A 26821-nucleotide genomic window follows, 5' to 3' on the forward strand; every position below is an offset into this window, starting at 1 on the left:
AGGGTTAACCCTGTTTGTAGTGTGGTCTGGTTGTACTACCAGCTGGGCAGGTTTGTTAAACTCAGTGATGTCTGTGCAGGTAAACACGCTAAATAGTGGACGTTTGACTAACTTCCTTTTGGTCAATAGCACGTGACCTCACTTATGGATCATGAGATCAATTATTTAGAAAGTCTATCTGGGAGGTCAATATAAACAAAGATAAACATCACCTATGCGCGAGCCGATGTCGGAGACGTCGAAGCTGCGGGCGATAGCGGCCAGGAAGTCCAGGACGAGGTCGAAGTTCCCCTCCCCGACACTGGAGGAGCCGTCGATGAGGAAGCCTATGTTGACCGAGTTGTAACATGTCTTACCTGGAACACAGGAGAGGAGAGGAGAGGAGAGGAGAGGAGAGGAGAGAGGAGAGGAGAGGAGAGGAGAGGAGAGGAGAGGAGCGTTGGGTCACTGTAACACTGGGGAACAGAGCGTCCAAGCAGGCAAGAGCATCATTTCATTGAGCAGTAATTAACACAACACAAGGATTTAGTGCCCCTGATGACGTCACTGGTGATGACTCATCAACTCTCAATAACTGTCCAACTTAAAGGGGACATGCATTGCTATTCCTAGCACTATTTGGGCAAATTTACACAATTGCTGTCAGTCTATTGAACACATCTGTAAGCTTTTATTTAAAAAAATGCATTGTTTTATATTTCTAATCAAGTACTCAAAAGCCACATTTCTCTCCGTTTGGATTTCAGGCTGTGTTGTGCTACTGCTGCTTCCCCGCGAGGTCCAGCCCAGGTTGTGTGTAAATGAGTATGTGCTACTGCTGCTTCCTCGCTCGCGGTTTGTTTCCCCGACAGAAGCTCCTCTCTCTCTCTCCCTCTCTCTCTCTCTCTCTCTCTCTCTCCCTCTCCCTCGCTCGTTGTCTGCCTCGCTCTGTTTGAGGAAGTGAAGATAATTCCACTCGCTCTGCTGTCGCTGTCAACCATAGAGGGGGCGTTAGTTATGCAAATCAGTGCTATATTCACGTCAGCAAAACCGTCAAATCAGAACAGCTTAGTTGAGTGAGGGAGGATCTCGTGAACTCGAGACTAGACTGATGAGTCAATATGGTAATTAGAGACACAGACCCATTGATACTAACCCATATTACTATAAAACCATGCTAAACACAGAAAAAAGCCATTTATAATGCATGTCCCCTTTAAAGGAATGTGTGTAAAACAGTTATGTGAGATAAATCTTTTTTTCAGTGAATTGCCCCTTTAATGGCAGGTGAACAGCTGACTCTTCATTTGTTATTATTACTACCAGAAATGTTATTATTACTACCAGAAATGTTATTATTACTACCAGAAATTGTATTATTACTACCAGAAATGACTAGGCAATGTATGATCATGGTTCTACTACAGTATGTGTTAATGTTAACATGCCTACAGTACATAATAAAGTAGATTACTGGACGGTGTTAATGTTAACATGTCTTACAGTACATAATAAAGTAGATTACTGGAAGATGTTAATGTTAACATGTCTTACAGTACATAATAAAGTAGATTACTGGACGGTGTTAATGTTAACATGTCTTACAGTACATAATAAAGTAGATTACTGGACGGTGTTAATGTTAACATGTCTTACAGTATATAATAAAGTAGATTACTGGACGGTGTTAATGTTAACATGTTTTACAGTATATAATAAAGTAGATTACTGGACAGTGTTAATGTTAACATGTCTTACAGTACATAATAAAGTAGATTACTGGACGGTGTTAATGTTAACATGTCTTACAGTATATAATAAAGTAGATTACTGGACGGTGTTAATGTTAACATGTTTTACAGTATATAATAAAGTAGATTACTGGACGGTGTTAATGTTAACATGTCTTACAGTATATAATAAAGTAGATTACTGGAAGATGTTAATGTTAACATGTTTTACAGTACATAATAAAGTAGATTACTGGACGGTGTTAATGTTAACATGTCTTACAGTATATAATAAAGTAGATTACTGGACGGTGTTAATGTTAACATGTCTTACAGTATATAATAAAGTAGATTACTGGACGGTGTTAATGTTAACATGTTTTACAGTACATAATAAAGTAGATTACTGGACGGTGTTAATGTTAACATGTCTTACAGTACATAATAAAGTAGATTACTGGACGGTGTTAATGTTAACATGTCTTACAGTATATAATAAAGTAGATTACTGGACGGTGTTAATGTTAACATGTCTCACAGTACATAATAAAGTAGATTACTGGACGGTGTTAATGTTAACATGTTTTACAGTACATAATAAAGTAGATTACTGGACGGTGTTAATGTTAACATGTCTTACAGTATATAATAAAGTAGATTACTGGACGGTGTTAATGTTAACATGTCTTACAGTATATAATAAAGTAGATTACTGGACGGTGTTAATGTTAACATGTCTTACAGTATATAATAAAGTAGATTAATGGACGGTGTTAATGTTAACATGTCTTACAGTATATAATAAAGTAGATTACTGGAAGATGTTAATGTTAACATGTCTTACAGTATATAATAAAGTAGATTACTGAAAAGTGTTAATGTTAACATGTCTTACAGTACATAATAAAGTAGATTACTGGACGGTGTTAATGTTAACATGTCTTACAGTACATAATAAAGTAGATTACTGGACGGTGTTAATGTTAACATGTTTTACAGTATATAATAAAGTAGATTACTGAAAAGTGTTAATGTTAACATGTCTTACAGTATATAATAAAGTAGATTACTGGAAGATGTTAATGTTAACATGTCTTACAGTATATAATAAAGTAGATTACTGAAAAGTGTTAATGTTAACATGTCTTACAGTACATAATAAAGTAGATTACTGGACGGTGTTAATGTTAACATGTCTTACAGTACATAATAAAGTAGATTACTGGACGGTGTTAATGTTAACATGTCTTACAGTATATAATAAAGTAGATTACTGAAAAGTGTTAATGTTAACATGTCTTACAGTACATAATAAAGTAGATTACTGGATGGTGTTAATGTTAACATGTCTTACAGTACATAATAAAGTAGATTACTGGACGGTGTTAATGTTAACATGTCTTACAGTACATAATAAAGTAGATTACTGGACGGTGTTAATGTTAACATGTTTTACAGTACATAATAAAGTAGATTACTGGACGGTGTTAATGTTAACATGTTTTACAGTACATAATAAAGTAGATTACTGGACGGTGTTAATGTTAACATGTCTTACAGTACATAATAAAGTAGATTACTGGACGGTGTTAATGTTAACATGTTTTACAGTACATAATAAAGTAGATTACTGGACGGTGTTAATGTTAACATGTTTTACAGTACATAATAAAGTAGATTACTGGAAGATGTTAATGTTAACATGTTTTACAGTACATAATAAAGTAGATTACTGGACGGTGTTAATGTTAACATGTCTTACAGTACATAATAAAGTAGATTACTGGAAGATGTTAATGTTAACATGTCTTACAGTATATAATAAAGTAGATTACTGGAAGATGTTAACACATTCCAGTGTGCTACTTTATTATGTAATGTAAGGCATGTTAACATTAAAGGGGACATGTCTTGCTATTCCTTTCACTATTTGGGCAACTTTACACATCTGTAAAGTTTTTTTTCAAAAAAATGCATTGTTTTATATTTCTAATCAAGTACTCTAAACAAAGCAGAATTTTTCCACTTCAAGATTTCAAGCTGTTTTGGGCTGGGCTCCGCCCATAAGTCACCCACAGTCTCACTGGCAGACAGAGAGAGATATAGAGAGATTGAGGGGGATACTAATTAATTTCGCAGCAGGGGGGCATAATCCCACGGGACAATGCATTGGCAACTTGTTTCAAATGACAATATATACCCCTGTGAATATTATTGCACGGATCAGAATACGGGCGTGCGCGCGGGAGTCAAAGATATTTTGACAGTGATATGCGAGTGGAGAAGCCCCATCCCCGCGCGTCGGTCGGGAGGTTGTGTGTAAATGTGTGTGTTTCCCCGAGAGAGAGAAGCTCCTGTCCCTCTCTCTCTCTCTCTCCCTCTCTATCTCTCTCTCTCTCCCTCTCTATCTCTCTCTCGCTCGTTCTCTGTCGGCACCCGCTTGAGAAAGTGTCGGTATTTCCACTCGCTCTGTTGTTGAGCGAATGGTTGCGCTACAACCATAGAGGGGGCGTTACTGCAGATCAGCTCCTTGCTACGTAGGATAGCGAGTCAAATCAGAATGGCTTAGTTCACTGGGGGAGGATATTGTCTCAACTGAATTGGAGCAATCTGCCAAAATGAGAATTAGAGACACAGACCCCATTGATGCAACCCCCATTGCTAGGAAACAATGCTAAACACTGGAAAAGGCAATTTATAAGATAGGGGACCTTTAATGTTAACATGCCTCACAGTACATAATAAAGTAGCACACTGGAAGGGGTTAACGAGATGAGGAGTTGTCTTACTGCAGAGCAGGCTGTCCAGCGAACACAGGCGCTGGGCCAGAGGCTTAACATGTTTAGTGCTGCTGAACCAACTGGACATGGAGTAGTTGAAGAAGCCATTGTCCTTACACACCGCCTGTAGAGAGAGAGAGAGAGAGAGAGAGACATTACACACCGCCTGTAGAGAGAGAGAGAGAGAGAGAGAGAGAGACATTACACACTGCCTGTAGAGAGAGAGAGAGAGAGAGAGACATTACACACCGCCTGTAGAGAGAGAGAGAGAGAGAGAGAGACATTACACACCGCCTGTAGAGAGAGAGAGAGAGAGAGAGAGAGACATTACACACTGCCTGTAGAGAGAGAGAGAGAGAGAGAGAGACATTACACACCGCCTGTAGAGAGAGAGAGAGAGAGAGACATTACACACCGCCTGTAGAGAGAGAGAGAGAGAGAGAGAGACATTACACACCGCCTGTAGAGAGAGAGAGAGAGAGAGAGAGAGACATTACACACTGCCTGTAGAGAGAGAGAGAGAGAGAGAGACATTACACACCGCCTGTAGAGAGAGAGAGAGAGAGAGAGAGAGACATTACACACTGCCTGTAGAGAGAGAGAGAGAGAGAGAGACATTACACACTGCCTGTAGAGAGAGAGAGAGAGAAAGAGAGAGAGAGACATTACACACCGCCTGTAGAGAGAGAGAGAGAGAGAGAGACATTACACACTGCCTGTAGAGAGAGAGAGAGAGAGAGAGAGAGAGAGAGAGACATTACACACCGCCTGTAGAGAGAGAGAGAGAGAGAGAGACATTACACACTGCCTGTAGAGAGAGAGAGAGAGAGAGAGACATTACACACCGCCTGTAGAGAGAGAGAGAGAGAGAGACATTACACACTGCCTGTAGAGAGAGAGAGAGAGAGAGAGAGACATTACACACCGCCTGTAGAGAGAGAGAGAGAGAGAGAGAGAGACATTACACACTACCTGTAGAGAGAGAGAGAGAGAGAGAGACATTACACACTGCCTGTAGAGAGAGAGAGAGAGAGAGTGAGAGAGAGACATTACACACTGCCTGTAGAGAGAGAGAGAGAGAGAGAGAGAGATGTACTCTGGTAATATGTGCAGTGTAAAAATTGGCAAAAAAAGAACAGAATTCTTTACCCAAGGGCGAGGCGTTCGTCAGGGCTGCAACCTCAGCCCGGCACTCTTCAATATCTATATTAATGAATTGGCTAATATACTAGAAAAGTCCTCTGCCCCCGGTGTAAGTCTCCACAATCGGGAAGTGAAATGCCTGCTCTTTGCAGATGACCTGGTTGTGTTGTCCCCCACAGCAGACGGCCTACAGCAGAGCCTGGACCTGCTAGAGCATTACTGTCAGACCTGGGCCCTGGCAGTAAACCCCAAAAAGACCAAAATAATGATATTCCAAAAAAGATCCAGATCTCAGGACGTCCTACCAAAGTTCTCAATTGGTACAAAACATATAGAGTACTGCACACATTACACCTATTTAGGCCTAAAACTAAGTAAGTTCAACTGGACATTTTAAGGAAGCAGTCAATGAGCTGAGAGGGAAAGCACGCCGGGCTTTCTACGCCATAAAAAGAAATATACAAACAGAGATACCAATTAGAATCTGGTTAAAATTAATTGAATGTGTTATTGAACCAATTGCACTCTATGGCAGTGAGGTGTGGGGTCCACTTACAAAACAAGACTTTACCCAATGGGACAAACACCCCATTGAGACCCTGCATGCAGAGTTCTGTAAGATTATCCTACATGTCCAGAGGAAAACTACAAACAATGCATGCAGGGCAGAATTAGGCCGTTACCCACTAATACTAAAAATACAAAAAAGAGCAATTAACTTTTGGACACACCTAAAACGAATTGACCCCCTCTCGTACCATTATCAAGCCCTGCAGTGCCAAGAGCTGAGGAGCATCAGGAACCCCCTTACCCAGCTGGTCCTGAGGCTGAGTCCACAAACCTGCTCTCTTAACACACCTCAGGAACAGAACACGTCACCAATCAGAATAAATCAAATTACTACACAGCTAAAACAAAACTACATCACCTATTGGAAAACACAAACAAAAGCACAGAGCAAAATGCAGTGCTATCTGGCTCTAAATCGACAGTACACCATAGCAGATTACTTGAGCATGGTGACTGATCAACAACTAAAAAGAACCTTGACAAAATACAGACTGAGTGAGCACAGCCTCGCTGTTGAAAAGGGGAGGCACAGGAAAACCTGGCTCCCTGCAGAGCAAAGGCTATGCAGTCATTGCATCCTCAGTGAGCCTGAAACTGAGTTGCACTTCCTCACCAAATGTGAAAAATATAAAGATATTAGAGAAACGCATTTTAAAAAATTTGAACTAATAACAAAAGGTTTTCTTGCACTACCAGATACAGGAAAACTACCAGTCCTACTAGGGGAGGACTCAACAAGCTGTGAGCTAGCAGCAGCCTATGTTGCTGCCTGACACAAACTGAGGGACAGTGAGTGACAGTCACCTGACATGTTTATGCCGTAATATTTAATGTTCTATTTTATGATGAAAATTTTTGTATATACTATGACATTAATATGTGTTTTGTAATCCATGCTTATGTTATCAACCATTTGCTTTGGCAACATGTACAAGCTGCATCATGCCAATAAAGCCACTTGAATTGAATTGAATTGAATTTAAAGGGGAACTATCTTATAAATGGCCTTTTTGAGTGTTTAGCATTGTTTCCTAGCTAGCTATGTGAACTTATATTAATATGATCTATGTCTCAAAATTCTCATATTGGCGCATTCTTCCAATTCTCCTCTCACAATATTCACCCTCACTGAACTGAGTCGTTTGAAAATGTGCCTATATGTGATGTCATAATATAGTCACTGCTGCATGTTAATGTTCAGGCGAAGACGACGCTCCGCAGTGGTTTAGGAGCCCAGGCTCAAAACAGCTCGAGATCTTGAGGTAGAAAAATGCTGTTTTTGAGGACTTGATTAGAAATACAAAACAATGAATAAAAAAAATATATATATTACAGAGGTGTTCCATAGACTCACAGGAATTGTGTAAAAGTGCCCAAATAGTGAAAGAAATAGTAAAATAGTTCCCCTTTAATTGAATTGAATTGAGAGAGACATTACACACCGCCTGTAGAGAGAGAGAGAGAGAGAGAGAGAGAGACATTACACACTGCCTGTAGAGAGAGAAAGAGAGAGAGAGAGAGACATTACACACCGCCTGTAGAGAGAGAGAGAGACATTACACACCGCCTGTAGAGAGAGAGAGAGAGAGAGAGAGACATTACACACCGCCTGTAGAGAGAGAGAGAGAGAGAGAGAGACATTACACACCGCCTGTAGAGAGAGAGAGAGAGAGAGAGACATTACACACCGCCTGTAGAGAGAGAGAGAGAGACATTACACACTGCCTGTAGAGAGAGATAGAGAGAGAGAGAGAGAGAGAGAGAGAGAGACATTACACACTGCCTGTAGAGAGAGAGAGAGAGAGAGACATTACACACTGCCTGTAGAGAGAGAGAGAGAGAGAGAGAGAGAGAGAGAGAGAGACATTACACACTGCCTGTAGAGAGAGAGAGAGAGAGACATTACACACTGCCTGTAGAGAGAGAGAGAGAGAGAGACATTACACACTGCCTGGAGAGAGAGAGAGAGAGAGACATTACACACTGCCTGTAGAGAGAGAGAGAGAGAGACATTACACACTGCCTGTAGAGAGAGAGAGAGAGAGAGAGAGAGACATTACACACTGCCTGTAGAGAGAGAGAGAGAGAGAGACATTACACACTACCTGTAGAGAGAGAGAGAGAGAGACATTACACACTGCCTGTAGAGAGAGAGAGAGAGAGAGAGACATTACACACTGCCTGTAGAGAGAGAGAGAGAGAGAGAGAGAGAGAGAGAGAGACATTACACACTACCTGTAGAGAGAGAGAGAGAGACATTACACACTGCCTGTAGAGAGAGAGAGAGAGACATTACACACTGCCTGTAGAGAGAGAGAGAGAGAGAGAGAGACATTACACACTGCCTGTAGAGAGAGAGAGAGAGCGAGACATTACACACTGCCTGTAGAGAGAGAGAGAGAGAGAGAGACATTACACACCGCCTGTAGAGAGAGAGAGAGAGAGAGAGAGAGAGACATTACACACCGCCTGTAGAGAGAGAGAGAGAGAGCGAGAGAGAGAGAGACATTACACACCGCCTGTAGAGAGAGAGAGAGAGAGAGAGAGAGAGAGAGACATTACACACTGCTGAGAGAGAGAGAGAGAGAGAGAGAGAGAGAGAGAGAGAGAGACATTACACACCGCCTGTAGAGAGAGAGAGAGAGAGAGAGAGAGAGAGAGAGAGACATTACACACCGCCTGTAGAGAGAGAGAGAGAGAGACATTACACACCGCCTGTAGAGAGAGAGAGAGAGAGAGAGAGACATTACACACCGCCTGTAGAGAGAGAGAGAGCGAGAGAGAGAGAGAGAGAGAGAGAGAGAGAGACATTACACACTGCCTGTAGAGAGAGAGAGAGAGACATTACACACTGCCTGTAGAGAGAGAGAGAGAGAGAGACATTACACACTGCCTGTAGAGAGAGAGAGAGAGAGACATTACACACCGCCTGTAGAGATAGAGAGAGAGACATTACACACTGCCTGTAGAGAGAGAGAGAGAGAGACATTACACACTGCCTGTAGAGAGAGAGAGAGAGAGAGAGAGAGAGACATACATTACACACTGCCTGTAGAGAGAGAGAGAGACATTACACACTGCCTGTAGAGAGAGAGAGAGAGAGAGAGAGACATTACACACTGCCTGTAGAGAGAGAGAGAGAGAGAGAGAGAGAGAGAGAGAGAGAGAGAGAGAGAGAGAGAGAGAGAGAGAGAGAGAGAGAGAGAGAGAGAGAGAGAGAGAGAGAGAGAGAGAGAGAGAGAGAGAGAGAGAGAGAGAGAGAGAGAGAGAGAGAGACATTACACACTGCCTGTAGAGAGAGAGAGAGAGAGACATTACACACTGCCTGTAGAGAGAGAGAGAGAGAGAGAGAGAGAGAGAGAGACATTACACACTGCCTGTAGAGAGAGAGAGAGAGAGAGAGACATTACACACTGCCTGTAGAGAGAGAGAGAGAGAGAGAGAGAGACATTACACACTGCCTGTAGAGAGAGAGAGAGAGAGAGAGAGAGACATTATCTTTTACCATTTCAAGCTGGAATATACAAGGTCTGAGGTCAACTGCCCTTGGAACAAAGAGCAGAAACCCAGACTTTACCACAGAAATGTCAAACACAGACATCATGGTCCTACAAGAGACATGGCACAGAGGAAACAGTCCTACTGGCTGTCCTGCAAACTACAGAGAGCTGTTGGTACCATCCACCAAGCTAACAGGGGTCAAACAGGGGAGAGACTCTGGAGGCATGCTAATATGGTACAAATCAGAACTAACCCACTCCATAAAGCTAATCAAAACTGGAGCTTTTTTCATCTGGTTAAAAATAAATAAGGAACTTACATCAACCGAGAAAGATATCTACCTGTGTGCCACCTACATCCCCCCAATCGAATCCCCATACTACAAGGAAGACATGTTCCTAATCCTACAAGACGAAATCAACCAGTTCCAGGCTTGCGGTCACATTGTAGTCTGTGGGGACCTCAATGCCAGGACAGGACAAGAACCTGACACTCTCAGCACACAGGGAGACAAACACATACCAGGAGGTGGAAACATCCCCTCCCAAATATGCCCCCCCCAAAAAGAACTATGACCAAACAACAAATAAACATGGGTCACAACTTATACAGCTCTGTCGCTCGCTGGGACTGTACATAGTTAACGGTAGGCTCCGAGGGGACACTTATGGTAGGTACACATATAGCTCATCTCTGGGTAACAGTACAGTAGACTATTTTATCACGGACCTCAGCCTAGAGTCTCTCAGAGCGTTCACAGTCAGCCAGCAAACACCCCTGTCTTATTAGACAGGGCGAAACCAGTACTAGTAGGCACAATCTATAGACCACCAGAACAGAGTGGCTTTTATGACACACTTGATGGGTGTTTAGCTGGGGTGGAGGGGGTAGAAAAAATTCTTATTGGGGACTGGAACACTGATATGCTGCGTAAATCAGCACCCGTCTTCAAGGCCTTCAGTAGATTTTCTGACCTGCACGGTTTCAGCCAGCTAATCACACAACCCACAAGGGTATGCGATTCGACACAAACCACCATTGACCTCATTTTGACCTCTGACAAGTCCATGATCTCCAGTAAAGGGGTGATAGCATGCGGGTTAAGTGATCATTATATGATTTTCTGTACCCGCAAAAAGCTAAAACAGAAGGCCGGCTGTCACAAAACAGTCACATCTAGAGACCTCAAAACTTACTCTAGAGAGGCCTTTAACCTAGAACTGGGGAGCTTGGACTGGTCAGATGAGCTCAGTGGTACACAGGTTGAAGAAACATGGCTTGGATTCAAAACCAAATTCACAGCAATACTCAACAACATGGCACCGATAAGAACCACCAGGGTTAAAAATCGCGCTGAGGCATGGATGCACACTGAAATACTGGCCGCTATGAAAACCAGAGACAAAAAATGCTCTGAACTTCATAAAAGTCAGACAAAGCTTTCCAAAAGCTCAAACAGTGAACTCCAAGCCCACGTGGTTGAACTAAAAATCCAAAGAAACAGACTAAGAAATGACGTAAACACCATGATCAGAACCGCAAAAAGAAATTTCATCAACGACAAAACTGAGGAAAACAAAAACAAACCCTGCGAACTTTGGAAATTACTCAATAATCAACTAGGCTGCAGTAAAAAACTTAAAACCAGATTCTCAAACATAAACATAAAGACGGACAACACACTCATCACAGACAAGCTGGATGTAGCCAATTACTTAAACATCTTCTTCACAAACATAGCCACAACACTGGTAAACAAACTACCCTCCCACTCAGGGCATTATGGGGTAGAACACATAGTAGCATACTACAAAAACCTAGGGGTCCACAAAGACGACTTCAAACTTGAAATGGTAACAACCGATGAGGTACTCAAAAAATTGAGCGCCCTCCAACCTAACAAGGCCACTGGCCATGACAACATCCCCTCCAAATTCCTCAGAGAGGCAGCAGCCGCCATCACACCAATCATCACACACATAATAAACCTCTCTATAAGACAGGGGCACGTCCCCAAGGACTTCAAAATTGCGAGAGTGACCCCTCTACACAAAAAGGGCAGCAAATTAGACCCAGGCAACTACCGCCCTGTTTCTATTCTTACCTCCATCTCGAAAGTCATGGAGAAAATAGTCTACGAACAGGTCGAAAAGTACCTGGCGGAAAAAAACCTAATCTACGAATTCCAATCTGGCTTCAGAACGTCCCACTCCACTGACACATGCCTCCTCTATTTGAACGACCACATCAAACAAGAGGTGGACGCTGGCAAATACTGCGGCATGGTCATGCTGGACCTACAAAAGGCCTTCGACACTGTCAATCACTCCATTCTAATGGACAAGCTAAAAGCAATTGGTTTTGATAGCCTATCAGTGAGCTGGATGCAATCCTACCTGGAGGGGAGAGAACAGATGGTAGAGGTAAACGGTACTCTATCCCCCCCCCTCACAGTGAGCTGTGGTGTTCCACAAGGAAGCATACTAGGACCGCTACTCTTCCTAATTTATGCAAATGACATGTCGTCAGCCTGTGACTGCAACTTGTTCCTGTTTGCGGACGACTCAGCCCTGCTGGTCTCTGACAAGAACAAATTGCAGGTTGAAAAAACCCTCAGCACGGAACTAGGCAAAATCTGCATATGGCTCGCTGATAACAAACTATCATTACACATGGGCAAAACAGAGTCCATTCTCTTCGGTTCAAATAACAAACTCAGCAAGACCGACGGCTTCTCAGTTACAGTGGGTGACAATATTGTCACAAGGAAAGACGAAATTACCTACCTGGGTTCCATCCTAGAGGCAAATCTTTCCTGTGACAAAATGGCATCCAATGTAATAAAAAAAGTCAACCAACGAACTAGATTATTGTACCGGATCTCCTCTCTGGTAAACAAGAATACCCTGAAGACTCTGGCAGGAGCACTCATTCAAGGGTACTATGACTATGCGTGCACCTCATGGTACCAAAGCACCTCAAAGGCGCTTAAAACAAAATTACAAACATCACAAAACAAACTGGTCAGACTACTACTTGACCTGAACCCCAGAACCCACCTCACCCCTGCCCACTTTGCCAACCTAGGATGGCTTAGAGTAGACGACAGAGTACAGCAACTTGCAATGGGCCTGGTCTACAAGATACACTATACGACCGGGGTGCCCATGTACATGTCAAAATACTTCCCAAAGGTCAGTGAATACCACAACCACTACACCAGAGGAAGCTCAACAAATCATGTTAAACCCAGATTCGGCTCAAACAAGGGACTAAACACGTTTCGCAATTATGCCACAACAATGTGGAACGCCCTACCCAAAGCTGTAAAGGAATGTGAATCCCTGCCCACATTCAAAACCGCCCTTAAAGAGCACCTACGGGAGGCTGCAATTCGAAACTGGCCACCGTAAATGCCCAAAACCCCCACCACCTCCTAATAGACAGTCTCCTCCCCACCGCATGTATATATTCCCTCCCCGCCGTATGTATATTTCCCTCCCACCCACCCACCCCCTCCTAATGTACAGTCCCCTCCCCATCATATGTATATACTCTGTCAGGATCTAGGGGTAACAGTACTGTATATTTGAATACCGCCTATGTCACAAATGTATCAGTACTAAATACCTATATGTCCCTATGCCATAAATGTCATGTATGTTGTGTATGTCATAAATGTCTATATGAATTGAAAATGGGGGACCCTGATGGAAACAAGACAAACGTCTTTCTCAGGTCTGCATCCCCTTAACAATTGTATGTATTGAGCCGTACTGTATTGTACCCATTCTGCAATCTGTTAAATAAAGTTTTCATTCATTCATTCATTCAGACCACAGCAAAACCACTATCTACCTGAATAGATCAACACCCAACCAGGAAATACCAAAACCAAACAAACTACACACTATTAAAAAACACTACAAATGGAAGGAAGGTAGTATGGAAGCATTCCAATCCGCTATCAAGCTACAAAAAGTCCAATCCAAATTAGAGCAATTCCTAGAAAAAAGCAACACAACAGCAAAAGTGTAAACGGGGCGGTAGAAAACATCAATAACATATTTGACCTTACAGCTTCCTTATCCAACCTAAAGGCCTCAAATAGGAAAGCGAGGACAAATTTAAATATGCATGACAAATGGTATGATAATGATTGTAAAAATCTCAGGAAGAAATTAAGGAACCTATCAAACCAAAAACACAGAGACCCAGACAACCAGAACACACGTCTCCAATACAGTGAAACAAAAACACAGTCAGAAAAAAAGGGACCAACATGTTAGAAACCAGCTAAAAGATATAGAGGAATCCATAAAAACAAATAACTTCTGGGAAAACTGGAACAAACTAAACAAAGTACACCACGAGGAGCTACCCATCCAAAATGGAGATGTATGGGTAAACCACTTCTCCAATCTCTTTAGCCCAATACAAAAAAATTAACAGCAAAAACACATACAAGATAAACTACAAAGCCTGGAGTCAACCATAAAAGAACCCGCTAGACTCCCCAATTACACTAAAAGAACTACAGGACAAAATAAAATCACTTAAAACCAAGAAGGCCTGCGGCGCGGATGGTATCCTAAATGAAATGATCATATTCACAGACTCCAAATTCCAATTGGCTATACTAAAACTCCTTAACATAGCTCCGGGATCTTCCCCGATATCTGGAACCAAGGACTCATAACACCGCTCCACAAAAAGGGAGACAAATATGACCCAAACAATTACTGTGGGATCTGTGTTAACAGCAACCTTGGAAAAATCCTCTGTATGATCATTAACCACAGACTCATACATTTCCTCACAAACAACAATACCTTGAGCAAATCACAGATTGGCTTCCTACCAAATCACCGTACAACAGACCACATTCTCACCCTCAGCACCCTAATCGACAACCAAATAAATAAAAATAAAAGCAAAGTATACTCCTGTTTCGTTGACTTCAAAAAAGCATTTGACTCAATTTGGCACGAGGGTCTGCTGTACAAACTGTTAGATAGTGGCATTGGAGGGAAAACCTACGACCTCATAAAGTCAATGTACACCAACAACACATGTGCTGTGAGGATTGAGGGAAAACACACATACTTCTTCCCTCAACACCGCGGGGTTAGACAGGGGTGCAGTTTGAGTCCAACCCTCTTCAACATATACATAAATGAACTGGCAAAAACATTGGAACAAACTGCAGCACCTGGCATCCCCCTAGCAAACACAGAAGTCAAATGCCTACTGTTTGCAGATGACCTGGTGCTGCTGTCCCCAACAAAAGAAGGGCTACAGCAGCACCTTGACCTTCTGCACAAATTCTCCCAGACATGGGCACTGACAGTAAACCTAAACAAAACTAAAATTATGATATTCCAAAAAAGGCCCAGCCTACAACAACAAAAACACAAATTCCTCCTAGACACAATTTCCCTAGAACACACAAAAAACTACACATATCTCGGCCTAAACATCAGTGCTACAGGGAACTTCAATCAAGCTGTGAACGACCTGAGAGACAAAGCAAGAAGGGCTTTTTATGCCATAAAAAGGAACATCAAGTTAGACATTCCAGTCAAAATCTGGCTCAAAATATTAGACTCCGTCATCGAACCGATTTCCCTATATGGTTGTGAAGTCTGGGGCCCACTTGCAAACCAAGACTTCACCAAATGGGACAAACACCCAATTGAGACTCTGCATGCAGAATTTTGCAAATCCATTCTCCGCACCCAACGGAAAACGCCAAATAATGCATGCAGAGCAGAACTAGGAAGATACCCACTAATCATAAAAATTCAAAAAAGAGCATTCAAATTCCACAATCACCTAAAAGAAAGCGACCCAGACACACTCCACAACATAGCCCTCACCCACAGAGAGACCCTCGATAGATGCCCACTCTGCCAGATGGTTCTGGGACTCTGCTCACAAACACAAGCAGAGCCACCAGACAGAAATCACACTGGACTAAATCAAATTATAAGAAAACAAAAAGAAAACTATCTGACACATTGGAAAGAAACAACCCAAAACCACTGGCAAACCACTGGCAAAATTGAAATGCTATTTGGCCCTAAACAGAGAGTACACAGTGGCAGAATACCTGAGCACCGTGACTGACCCAAAACTAAGAAGATCCTTGACTAGGTACAGACTCAGTGAGCACAGCCTAGCCATCGAGAAAGGCCGCCATATGCAGACCTGGCTCCCAAGAGAAGACAGACTGTGCACCCACTGCACACAAGATGAGGTGGAAACCGAGCTCCACTTCTTAACAACCTGCCCCCTATACCAAGACATCAGAGACATATACTTCCCACAAATTGCAAACACCCAAAGAGACTTTGAAAACATGGACAATAACTCAAAACTCCCATACCTACTGGGAGAAATACAAGAATGTGCAAACACAGCAGCAAGATTTGTGAGCTGCTGTGACAAGAAAAGGACATCCAGCGGAATGCAACCACCATAAAGACTGTACAAGAAATTCCGTCTGTAATGTACTGATTGTTTTGTTTTGTTTGGCTTTGGCAATGTAAACGTATGTTTCCCATGTCAATAAAGCCCATTTGAATTGAATTGAATTTAATTGAATTGAATTGAGAGAGAGAGAGAGAAACTGTACATACTGTATGTAGAGAGAGAGAGAGAGAGAGAGAGACAGACGTTACATACTGCCTGTAGAGAGAGAGAGAGAGAGAGAGAGAGAGAGAGACAGACGTTACATACTGTATGTAGAGAGAGAGAGAGAGAGAGAGAGACAGACGTTACATACTGCCTGTAGAGAGAGAGGGAGAGAGAGACAGACGTTACATACTGCCTGTAGAGAGAGAGAGAGAGAGAAAGAGACAGACGTTACATACTGCCTGTAGAGAGAGAGAGAGAGAGAGAGAGAGAGAGAGAGAGAGAGACAGACGTTACATACTGTATGTAGAGAGAGAGAGAGAGAGAGAGAGACAGACGTTACATACTGCCTGTAGAGAGAGAGGGAGAGAGAGACAGACGTTACATACTGCCTGTAGAGAGAGAGAGAGAGAGAAAGAGACAGACGTTACATACTGCCTGTAGAGAGAGAGAGAGAGAGAGAGAGAGAGAGAGAGAGACAGACAGACGTTACATACTGTATGTAGAGAGAGAGAGAGAGAGAGACAGACGTTACATACTGCCTGTAGAGAGAGAGAGAGAGGGAGAGAGACAGACGTTACATACTGTCTGTAGAGAGAGAGAGAGACTGTACTGTATTACATACTACCATAGGACCGTCATAGGCTGCCGAGGACCATGATGGTCCAGTTCTACACCGCCATCATCCAGTCCATCCTCACCCTCTCCATCATCACCTGGTTCCCTGCAGCCACGGTCAGGGACAAGGCCAAGCTGCAGCGGGTGATACGCTCGGCGGAGAGAGGGTGATCGGCTGCCCCCTTCCCTCCCTCGAGTCCCTACACTCCACCAGGGCCTTGAGGAGGGCGAGGGAGATCATGGCTGACCCCGCCCACCCGGGTCACGACCTCTTCAACATGCTCCCCCACGGCAGGCGGCTACGGCTGCCCAGGACACTAAAGTCCCGTCACAGACTGAGTTTCTTCCCCTCAGCAGCTCGCCTGGTAAACAAGTCAGGTGTCCCCCTGCTCCCCCCCCCCCCCCTCTATGGCGAGCTGCTAGGGCTGGACTTCTTCTGGACTTTGTGCTGCACTGTATCCATGTCCCCCACCACTGCACTTTCACAGTCTTATTGTTGTCTCACTGTTCTGTCCTGTCTTGCACTTGACTTATAAATATTAATTTACTGTTGTGTCGTTCTTAATTGTGAAAAAAAATAAAAAGCATGCACTGCAAACGTCAAATCACGTTTCCATTTGTACTGCAATATGGTGAATAAAGTCATCTGAATGTGAATCTTAATGTGAATCTGAATCTGAATCTGAATGTGAATCTGAATGTGAATCTGAATCTGAATGTGAATCTGAATGTGAATCTGAATCTGAATGTGAATCTGAATGTGAATCTTAATGTGAATCTGAATCTGAATGTGAATCTGAATGTGAATCTGAATCAGAATCTGAATCTGAATCTTAATGTGAATCTGAATCTGAATGTGAATCTTAATGTGAATCTTAATGTGAATCTTAATGTGAATCTGAATCTTAATGTGAATCTGAATCTGAATGTGAATCTGAATGTGAATCTTAATGTGAATCTGAATCAGAATCTGAATGTGAATCTGAATGTGAATCTGAATCAGAATCTGAATCTGAATCTGAATCTTAATGTGAATCTGAATCTGAATGTGAATCTTAATGTGAATCTTAATGTGAATCTGAATCTTAATGTGAATCTGAATCTGAATGTGAATCTGAATGTGAATCTTAATGTGAATCTTAATGTGAATCTTAATGTGAATCTGAATCTGAATCAGAATCTGAATCTGAGTCTGAATCTGAGTCTGAGTCTGAATCTCGGTCTAAACAGGGACGTCTCGCACATCGTCTTCTCCATCAGACACACAGGCTCCTACCTTCTTCACGAAGTTCCTGTCCCGCACCATGGGCAGCTCCTCCGGGGCGGGCCGGGCCACGGACACCAGGAACACGTTGATGCCGGACTCCCGGGCCACCAGGGCGGCGTGCTCCAGGTCGTCCGACGGCCACCCGTCGACCAGCACCACCATGACCTTGGGATGACCCCGCCGCACGCCCCTCTCCGGCAGGAAGAACGTCTCCGCCGTGTGCTTGATGGCTTTGCCTGGAGGGACGATACGGAGGGGGGGACAGGGGTGCAGTGGAGGACCATTGATGCACCCTATATGCCATAATGGACCTGTCTCAAACCCTGCCCTCTTTTCTTGATCCTCCAATCACAGCTGTCGCTTACCTCGGACAAACTTGGTTTGTCCGAGGTAAGCGACAGTTGTGATTGGAGGATCAAGAAAAGAGGGCAGGGTTTGAGACAGGTCTATTGCAAGTTACCCATCTCTACAAGTACGGCGCTTTTCTCGATGGCTCTCTCTCTTGTGCACAAAGCTCTGCTTAAGCTGGTTCCCTCGTCGTACCTAAGCGTGCTTCTGTGCACGAAGCAATACAAGTATGCCCTTCGTTCTCACGCTGCTCTAACACTGGCTGTTCCCTATATGAGAACTGAATTGGGAAAAAGGGCTTTTAAATACGCTGCTCCTTCATCCTGGAACAAGACACAGGAGGACCTACAATTACCAGGACTGGTCACCCTCGGAGAATTCAAAGCCAATTGTTTTATCTGTATTTTATTGTGATGTTCTTTTTTTTATGTTGAAACTTTCCGCTGCCTTGCTTGGCCGGATCGCTCTTGAAAAAGAGATTTTAATCTCAATGATGCTTATCTGGTTAAATAAAGGATTTGATTGATTGATTGATTGATAAACCACCTAAACTCAGTTTAATCACCTTTTTATTACCATGCAGGATGTAGTGGAGGATAAACCAGCTGTGTGTGTACAATGTGAGTGTGCATGCATGCGTGTGAGTTACCTGTATTAGTGTCTCCTCCCATGTAAGAAAGCTCCTTGATGGCGAACAGCAGGTCTTTAGGCTGAGTGTAGTTGGTCAGGTAGAAGTCTGTTTTCGGAGAATCACTGTACACACACACACACACACACACACACACACGCACGCACACACACACACACGCACACACAAGCACGCATACACACACACGCAGATCAAATCAACATGCATAGAAATCAAACATTATAGATTCAAACATAAATCACTAAATCACACTGTCTGGCTACCTATTACAGATATAACTAAACCACACTGTCTGGCTACCTATTACAGATAGAACTAAACCACACTGTCTGGCTACCTATTACAGATAGAACTAAACCACACTGTCTGGCTACCTATTACAGCAGAAATATAACTAAATCACACTGTCTGACTACCTATTACAGCAGAGATAGAACTAAACCACACTGTCTGGCTACCTATTACAGATATAACTAAACCACACTGTCTGGCTACCTATTACAGATATAACTAAACCACACTGTCTGGCTACCTATTACAGATATAACTAAACCACACTGTCTGGCTACCTATTACAACAGAGATATAACTAAACCACACTGTCTGGCTACCTGATACAACAGAGATATAACTAAACCACACTGTCTGGCTACCTGTTACAGCAGAGATATAACTAAACCACACTGTCTGGCTACCTGTTACAGCAGAGATATAACTAAACCACACTGTCTGGCTACCTGTTACAGCAGAGATATAACTAAACCACACTGTCTGGCTACCTATTACAGCAGAGATATAACTAAACCACACTGTCTGGCTACCTGTTACAGCAGAGATATAACTAAACCACACTGTCTGGCTACCTGTTACAGCAGAGATATAACTAAACCACACTGTCTGGCTACCTGATACAACAGAGATATAACTAAACCACACTGTCTGGCTACCTGTTACAGCAGAGATATAACTAAACCACACTGTCTGGCTACCTGTTACAGCAGAGATATAACTAAACCACACTGTCTGGCTACCTGTTACAGCAGAGATATAACTAAACCACACTGTCTGGCTACCTATTACAGCAGAGATATAACTAAACCACACTGTCTGGCTACCTGTTACAGCAGAGATATAACTAAACCACACTGTCTGGCTACCTATTACAACAGATATATAACTAAACCACACTGTCTGGCTACCTGTTACAGATATAACTAAACCACACTGTCTGGCTACCTGTTACAACAGAGATAGAACTAAACCACACTGTCCAACATGAGGTCCGCATGTCTCACCTGGTCTGAATAACTCCAACATGAGGTCTGCTAGATTTGTATATTATCCTATATTTTTATTTGGTGTGTTATTAGTCAGGTTGTGGAAGTGCTGTTTCTGTGTGTCTGTGCATCACGCACTTTGATTATTATGCACTTTTACTGTAAATTGTGCCTCTATGCATTATGCACTTTACTATGATATGCACTTTAGGGGATTTTGATATCAACCGTAGCATTTGTCCTTTTATATTTTATACCGTCTGTTTTTTTCTTCTTCTTTTTTTACTGTTTCTACTCTGCTCCTGTATTGGATTAGTTGTAGACACACAGAGGGCGGGATACACAAAGAATGGATTGCACGGTGCTAATTGCACCCTTACTTACAATTCATTATGAATTGAAAATGGGGGACCCTGATGTAAACAAGACGGAAGTCTTTCTCTGGTCTGCATCCCCTTAACAATTGTGTGTATTGAGCCGTACTGTATTGTACCCATTCTGCAATCTGTTAATAAAGTTTTCAATCAATCAATCACCCTTCTTTGTGGATCCCGCCCTGTGTGTTTCCTGTCTGTCTCACCTCGTCTGGATCACTCCAACATGAGGTCTGTCTCTGTCTCACCTGGTCTGGATCACTCCAACATGAGGTCTGTCTCTGTCTCACCTGGTCTGGATCACTCCGACGTGAGGTCTGTCTCTGTCTCACCTCGTCTGAATCACTCCGACGTGAGGTCTGTCTCTGTCTCACCTGGTCTGAATCACTCCGACGTGAGGTCTGTATCTGTCTCACCTGGTCTGAATCACTCCGACGTGAGGTCTGTATCTGTCTCACCTGGTCTGAATCACTCCGACGTGAGGTCCGTCTCTGTCTCACCTGGTCTGAATCACTCCAACGTGAGGTCTGTCTCTGTCTCACCTGGTCTGAATCACTCCAACGTGAGGTCTGTCTCTGTCTCACCTGGTCTGAATCACTCCGACGTGAGGTCTGTATCTGTCTCACCTGGTCTGAATCACTCCAACGTGAGGTCTGTCTCTGTCTCACCTGGTCTGAATCACTCCAACGTGAGGTCTGTCTCTGTCTCACCTGGTCTGAATCACTCCGACGTGAGGTCTGTATCTGTCTCACCTGGTCTGAATCACTCCGACGTGAGGTCTCACCTGGTCTGAATCACTCCAACGTGAGGTCTCACCTGGTCTGAATCACTCCAACGTGAGGTCTCACCTGGTCTGGATCACTCCGACGTGAGGTCTCACCTGGTCTGAATCACTCCGACGTGAGGTCTGTGTGTCTCACCTGGTCTGGATCACTCCGACGTGAGGTCCGTGGGGTCCGACTCGCAGCATGGTGGCCAGTCTGCTGACGAAGGACTTCTGGAGGGTGTATCTCCTCTTGCCGATGTTGTTACTGCTGTCCATCACCACCGCAATCTCCATCTGGCAGTCTGGACACAGTCACGGATAACATTCACCAAGTTGGAATTTTGCCTTTGTATAATTTAGAGATGCAATCTTTAGTCAAATGTCTTCTATATAAATGTACTTTTTTTTTTAATAAAATATCTTCTATATAAATGTAGTCGTTAGTAAAAATATCCTCTATTATATGAATGTAGTCTTTAGTCAAATATCTTCTATATATAAATGTAGTCTTTAGTCAAATATCTTCTATATAAATGTAGTCTTTAGTCAAATATCTTCGATATAAATGTAGTCTTTAGTCAAATATCTTCTATATAAATGTAGTCTTTAGTCAAATATCTTCTATATAAATGTAGTCTTTAGTAAAAATATCCTCTATTATATGAATGTAGTCTTTAGTCAAATATCTTCTATATATAAATGTAGTCTTTAGTCAAATATCTTCTATATAAATGTAGTCTTTAGTCAAATATCTTCTATATAAATGTACTCTTTAGTAAAATATCCTCTATATAAACGTACTCTTTAGTAAAATATCCTCTATATAAACGTGATCTTTAGTAAAATATGCAGAATCATATTTGCTTAATTTTAGTAAAGTCAGTTGTTGAGATAGAAAGAGAGAGAAAGAGAGAGAGAGAGAGATAGGAGAGAGAGAGAGGAGAGAGAGAAAGAGAGAGAGGAGAGAAAGAGAGATATGGAGAGAGAGGAAGAGAGCGATAGAGAGAAAGAGAGAGATGGAGAGAGAGATGAAGAGAGAAAGAGAGAAATAACAAGAAAGAAAGAAAGAAAGAAAGAAAGAAAGAAAGAAAGAAAGAAAGAAAGAAAGAAAGAAAGAAAGAAAGAAAGAAAGAGAGAAAGAAAGAAAGAAAGAAAGAAAGAAAGAAAGAAAGAAAGAAAGAAAGAAAGAAAGAAAGAAAGAAAGAAAGAAAGAAAGAAAGAAAGAGAGGGATGATATTGTTCCGGTCTGTGATATCCAGTGATCGGCTGGTATTCAACGTATCCTCTACACATCTGGTGGCTTCTCACAATGAACCATGTTATTATAATGCAGTATTCATGAACTGTGGTCTGTGGGGGTGAATAGGCCTATTGAGCAGATGTACTGTATATACAGTAAGCAGATAGCCTATAGTCTGTCTAGTGAATATGTTCTATAGATCTACTATCACTGGTATGAATGATACCGCAGTGGTTTCTACTGTGTGAAACGGGATGAGAATGGTTTAACAGCTTGACACACACGCGTGCACGCACGCACACGCACACGCACACGCTCTTGGCTCTGAAGATGCTTTTGGTTTTCCCCGGAGACATGCAAGAGGATTTTCAGAACTCCTCTAAATGCAAGATTTCCACACCTCGCTACCATGAGAACAGGTTCCATGACTACATTTGAACATCACAAAATGTCACTTTAAAGGAATGAGGTATTGTATAGTATAGTTTAGATACATTAAGTATAATAGTGAGAGAGTTAACATTTTATATCGTATAGTAGTGTACATAGGAACCAGTTTCTCAGGAACTTAGCATGTCTATTTTTAACAAAGCACACCTTGTGTCTTACCTGTTTATTTCTTTTTTCTATGTCTATTTTATTATTGTATTATTGCACAATCGATGCGGGCATGACCACCCGCATTTCACTGTATGCCCTGGTATGTATGTGACAAATAAACCTCTTGATTCTTGATTTTTTTTTTTTTATCCACTTTTTCTCCTTATTTTTCTCCCATCCCAATTTCGCTGTTTCCAATTCTCCCCTCCCCTGTCTTGAACGTTGCTTGCATATGCCCCCCACAGGCCAGCAGGGGTGTAAAGTACTTGAGTAATTGTACTTCGTTACAATACTTAAGTACTGTTTTGGGGGATTTGTACTTTACTCGAGTATTATTAGGTTTGTATACTTTGTACTTTTACTCCATTACATTTCAGAGAAAAAAAACATACTTTTTACTCCTTACATTTAAAATGCAGACCTACAAAGTACAAATCTCACAGGTCCAACCATTTTAATTAGTATATTTTAATTGTTTATCTGGCCGAACTAACATTAACGTTATTAATCCTGCGACCGCAGGTAAACAGCCAATCAAATCCCCATCAATGGAAAATAAACCCGCCCATACCCATGCTGATTGGTCCTTGTGCAACACTAGAAAGTGGGGATCTTTGATTAAACACCTGCTATCAGAAGAATAGACCGCATTATGCTGTGGTTAATATTGTGATATTATTCAGGGTACTCCAGTATTCTGTCTTTAATATTGTGATATTATTCAGGGTACTCCAGTATTCTGTCTTTAATATTGTGATATTATTCAGGGTACTCCAGTATTCTGTCTTTAATATTGTGATATTATTCAGGGTACTCCAGTATTCTGTCTTTAATATTGTGATATTATTCAGGGTACTCCAGTATTCTGTCTTTAATATTGTGATATTATTCAGGGTACTCCAGTATTCTGCCTTTAATATTGTGATATTATTCAGGATAATCCAGTATGCTGTGGTTAATATTGTGATATTATTCAGGATACACCATTCTGTTTTTAATATTGTGATATTCTGCATGCTGTGATGTGAATGCCGTCCATGTTAGTTTACCTTCAATGGAGAAGTGCATTAAATAATTTTAATGCAAAAAAAGTGTCCTCTGTTCTTTCATTTCAGCATTGTCAGAACACATTCCATTGTGGGCAGAGTGTATGCTTGGTTTCATTCCAGCCTTGCCTAAACGCCAGCTGATGATTTCACAAATTGGCTCACCTCTTCAACTAACTCACCTGGTGCAATGTATAGTTAAAATGAAAACTTGGCCCACGATGGAATGAGTTTGAGATCCCTGGTCTATCCCTTTCCAAAAGAAATTTACTTTTACTTTTTAGTACATTTAAAAGTAGGACCTTTTGACTTTTACTCAAGTGTGTTTTTAGCCAGATACTTTGACTTTTACTTGAGTCCGATTTTGAGACGGTACCCATACTTTCACTTAAGTATAATTTCTGGGTACTTTTTACACCCCTGCAGGTCGGTTGTAGGGAGGATAGAAGCCTTGCATCGTGTGTCCCCTCCGGTACACGAGGAGGCAGCCTGTCACATCTTTTCACCTGCCAGCGTGGACTCTCATTGGCGAGGAGTAATGTGTGGGAGGCTCACACTACCCCCGCTATTTCCTGTCTCTGCTGTGCAGGCATTCCCCCAACCGACCTGTAGGAGTCGCTGTCCACAACGTCCAGATTACCACCCATCGACTTCCACCCGCTAACTCTGCCAATTGAGTTAGTATGACGGCCGGCCCAAGCCGGAGGCAACGCAGACAGCCGGATTTGAACCCGGTGTCTCTTGCGTTGGTGACGAGCGCAATGTCCGCTGCGCCACCCAGCCGCCCTTGAATCTTGATTCTTGATTCTTCATTGCATAGTATGCCCTGCATGAGTTATCTTTCAGTTTCACTGCTGGGTTCAAATGTATTTTTTATAAATTCTAAATAATCTGTACAGTAATCTGATTTGTGTGTTCCAAGTGTGAAGCTATTATGTGTTTACCAGATCTGGATTGTTTCAAAGGAACACGCCAAACATTTTGGGAAATTAGAAAAAACCGAACCGTTTCTGTACGGGACCTTTGGTTCCGTAGGCGCCGTGTATAGAACGAATACACGAATATTTTAATCGCTAATGGGACGCACGTGCGGAACCTTTTTCTTGCGTGCGGAACTAAATTCAAAACTCCAAGTTCACCTCCTTCCCAAAATATAACTTACAAAGGGCCTGATGTTGTTCGTTCAGCCCACGCTGCGCCACTGAGAGCCTCATAGTGCGAACGCAAACGACAAGCCAGAGCTAGAAGAACCATATTCGTTGACAGCCCTACTTAACAGTTACTGCACACTACATCACCCCTGAGCGGAACATGGGAAGCCAAACTTTCCCCCACTGTACCGAAAACCCGTACTGAACTGACTTCAAAACCGAGGTACGTACCGAACCGTGGTTTTTGTGTACTGTTACACCCCTAGTCTCACTCCATACTTATATATATATTTTTTTTTGGATCAAACGTTTTTCTTTTATATATATATTTTCCACAAAAAAAAAGACAAAACATACAATAACAAATAACGTAAGAATATATAGTGATAAACAGACAATAAACAATAACAATTAAGACTGTTTCACTCCACACTTTTAAGAAAATAATTGTGTCCCTATGTTAATTCCAGATGCAAGGGAAGTAATACTAATAATAAATAATAATAATCTAAATAATCTTGACTATTGCTCTGCGATGTGGTCATCTGCTGCCAGTGGTGACCTCAGGAAGCTCCAGGTGGTCCAGAACAGGGCAGCACGGTTGGTACTGGGCTGCTCACTAAGGTCTAATGTGAGCCGTATGCATGCCCGCCTCTCTTGGCTTAACGTTGAAAATAGATTGTCTTTTAATATACTTGTGCTGTTCAAGTTGGTCATGAGCAGTAAGACTCCTGTTTTTATACATAATCAGATTGTTTTTAGTAATACTGTGCACGAGCATTACACTAGAGGTTCCAGTAGTGGGCAGCTTGAATTGCCAGGTCCTAGAACCAGCGCTCTGGGGAGATCTTTTATTTTTAGAGCATTAACTCTGTGGAATGGCCTGCCTCGGAACCTCTGCTGCATTTACAGTAGATTCACTTTTAAAAAGAATCTTAAATTGTTTTTAAATTGTTTTTAACACTGTTAAGTAATTTTTTGTTTTTGTTTTACACTAATGTAATTTTAGCTATATTAATTGTTACAGTAGGTTCATTATGCATTGTGTGTACTGACTTTTAATAATTTTGTTTTTTGCAATAGTGATTGTTTTTGTGTGTTTTTTTGTGTGTGGACCCCAGGAAGACTAGCTGGTTGCTATCGCAC

General features: G+C 42.2%; 1 protein-coding gene across 1 annotated transcript in view; it reads right to left on the reverse strand.

The window, feature by feature from the left end:
• Positions 1 to 26821, reverse strand: part of coch (coagulation factor C homolog, cochlin (Limulus polyphemus)) — a 67157-nt gene that overhangs the window by 5834 nt on the left and 34502 nt on the right. The window contains exons 8-12 of the mRNA XM_084307714.1: positions 21793 to 21940; positions 19222 to 19325; positions 18234 to 18460; positions 4499 to 4613; positions 213 to 356 (exon numbers count right to left, since the gene is read on the reverse strand). Of these exons, the coding sequence (XP_084163840.1) occupies positions 213 to 356; positions 4499 to 4613; positions 18234 to 18460; positions 19222 to 19325; positions 21793 to 21940 (738 nt within the window). The remainder of the gene's footprint in view (positions 1 to 212; positions 357 to 4498; positions 4614 to 18233; positions 18461 to 19221; positions 19326 to 21792; positions 21941 to 26821) is intronic.

This window comes from Notolepis coatsorum (genome assembly GCF_963971535.1).
Source record: "Notolepis coatsorum genome assembly, chromosome: 2".
In the NCBI taxonomy this organism is placed as follows: Eukaryota; Metazoa; Chordata; class Actinopteri; order Aulopiformes; family Paralepididae; genus Notolepis; species Notolepis coatsorum.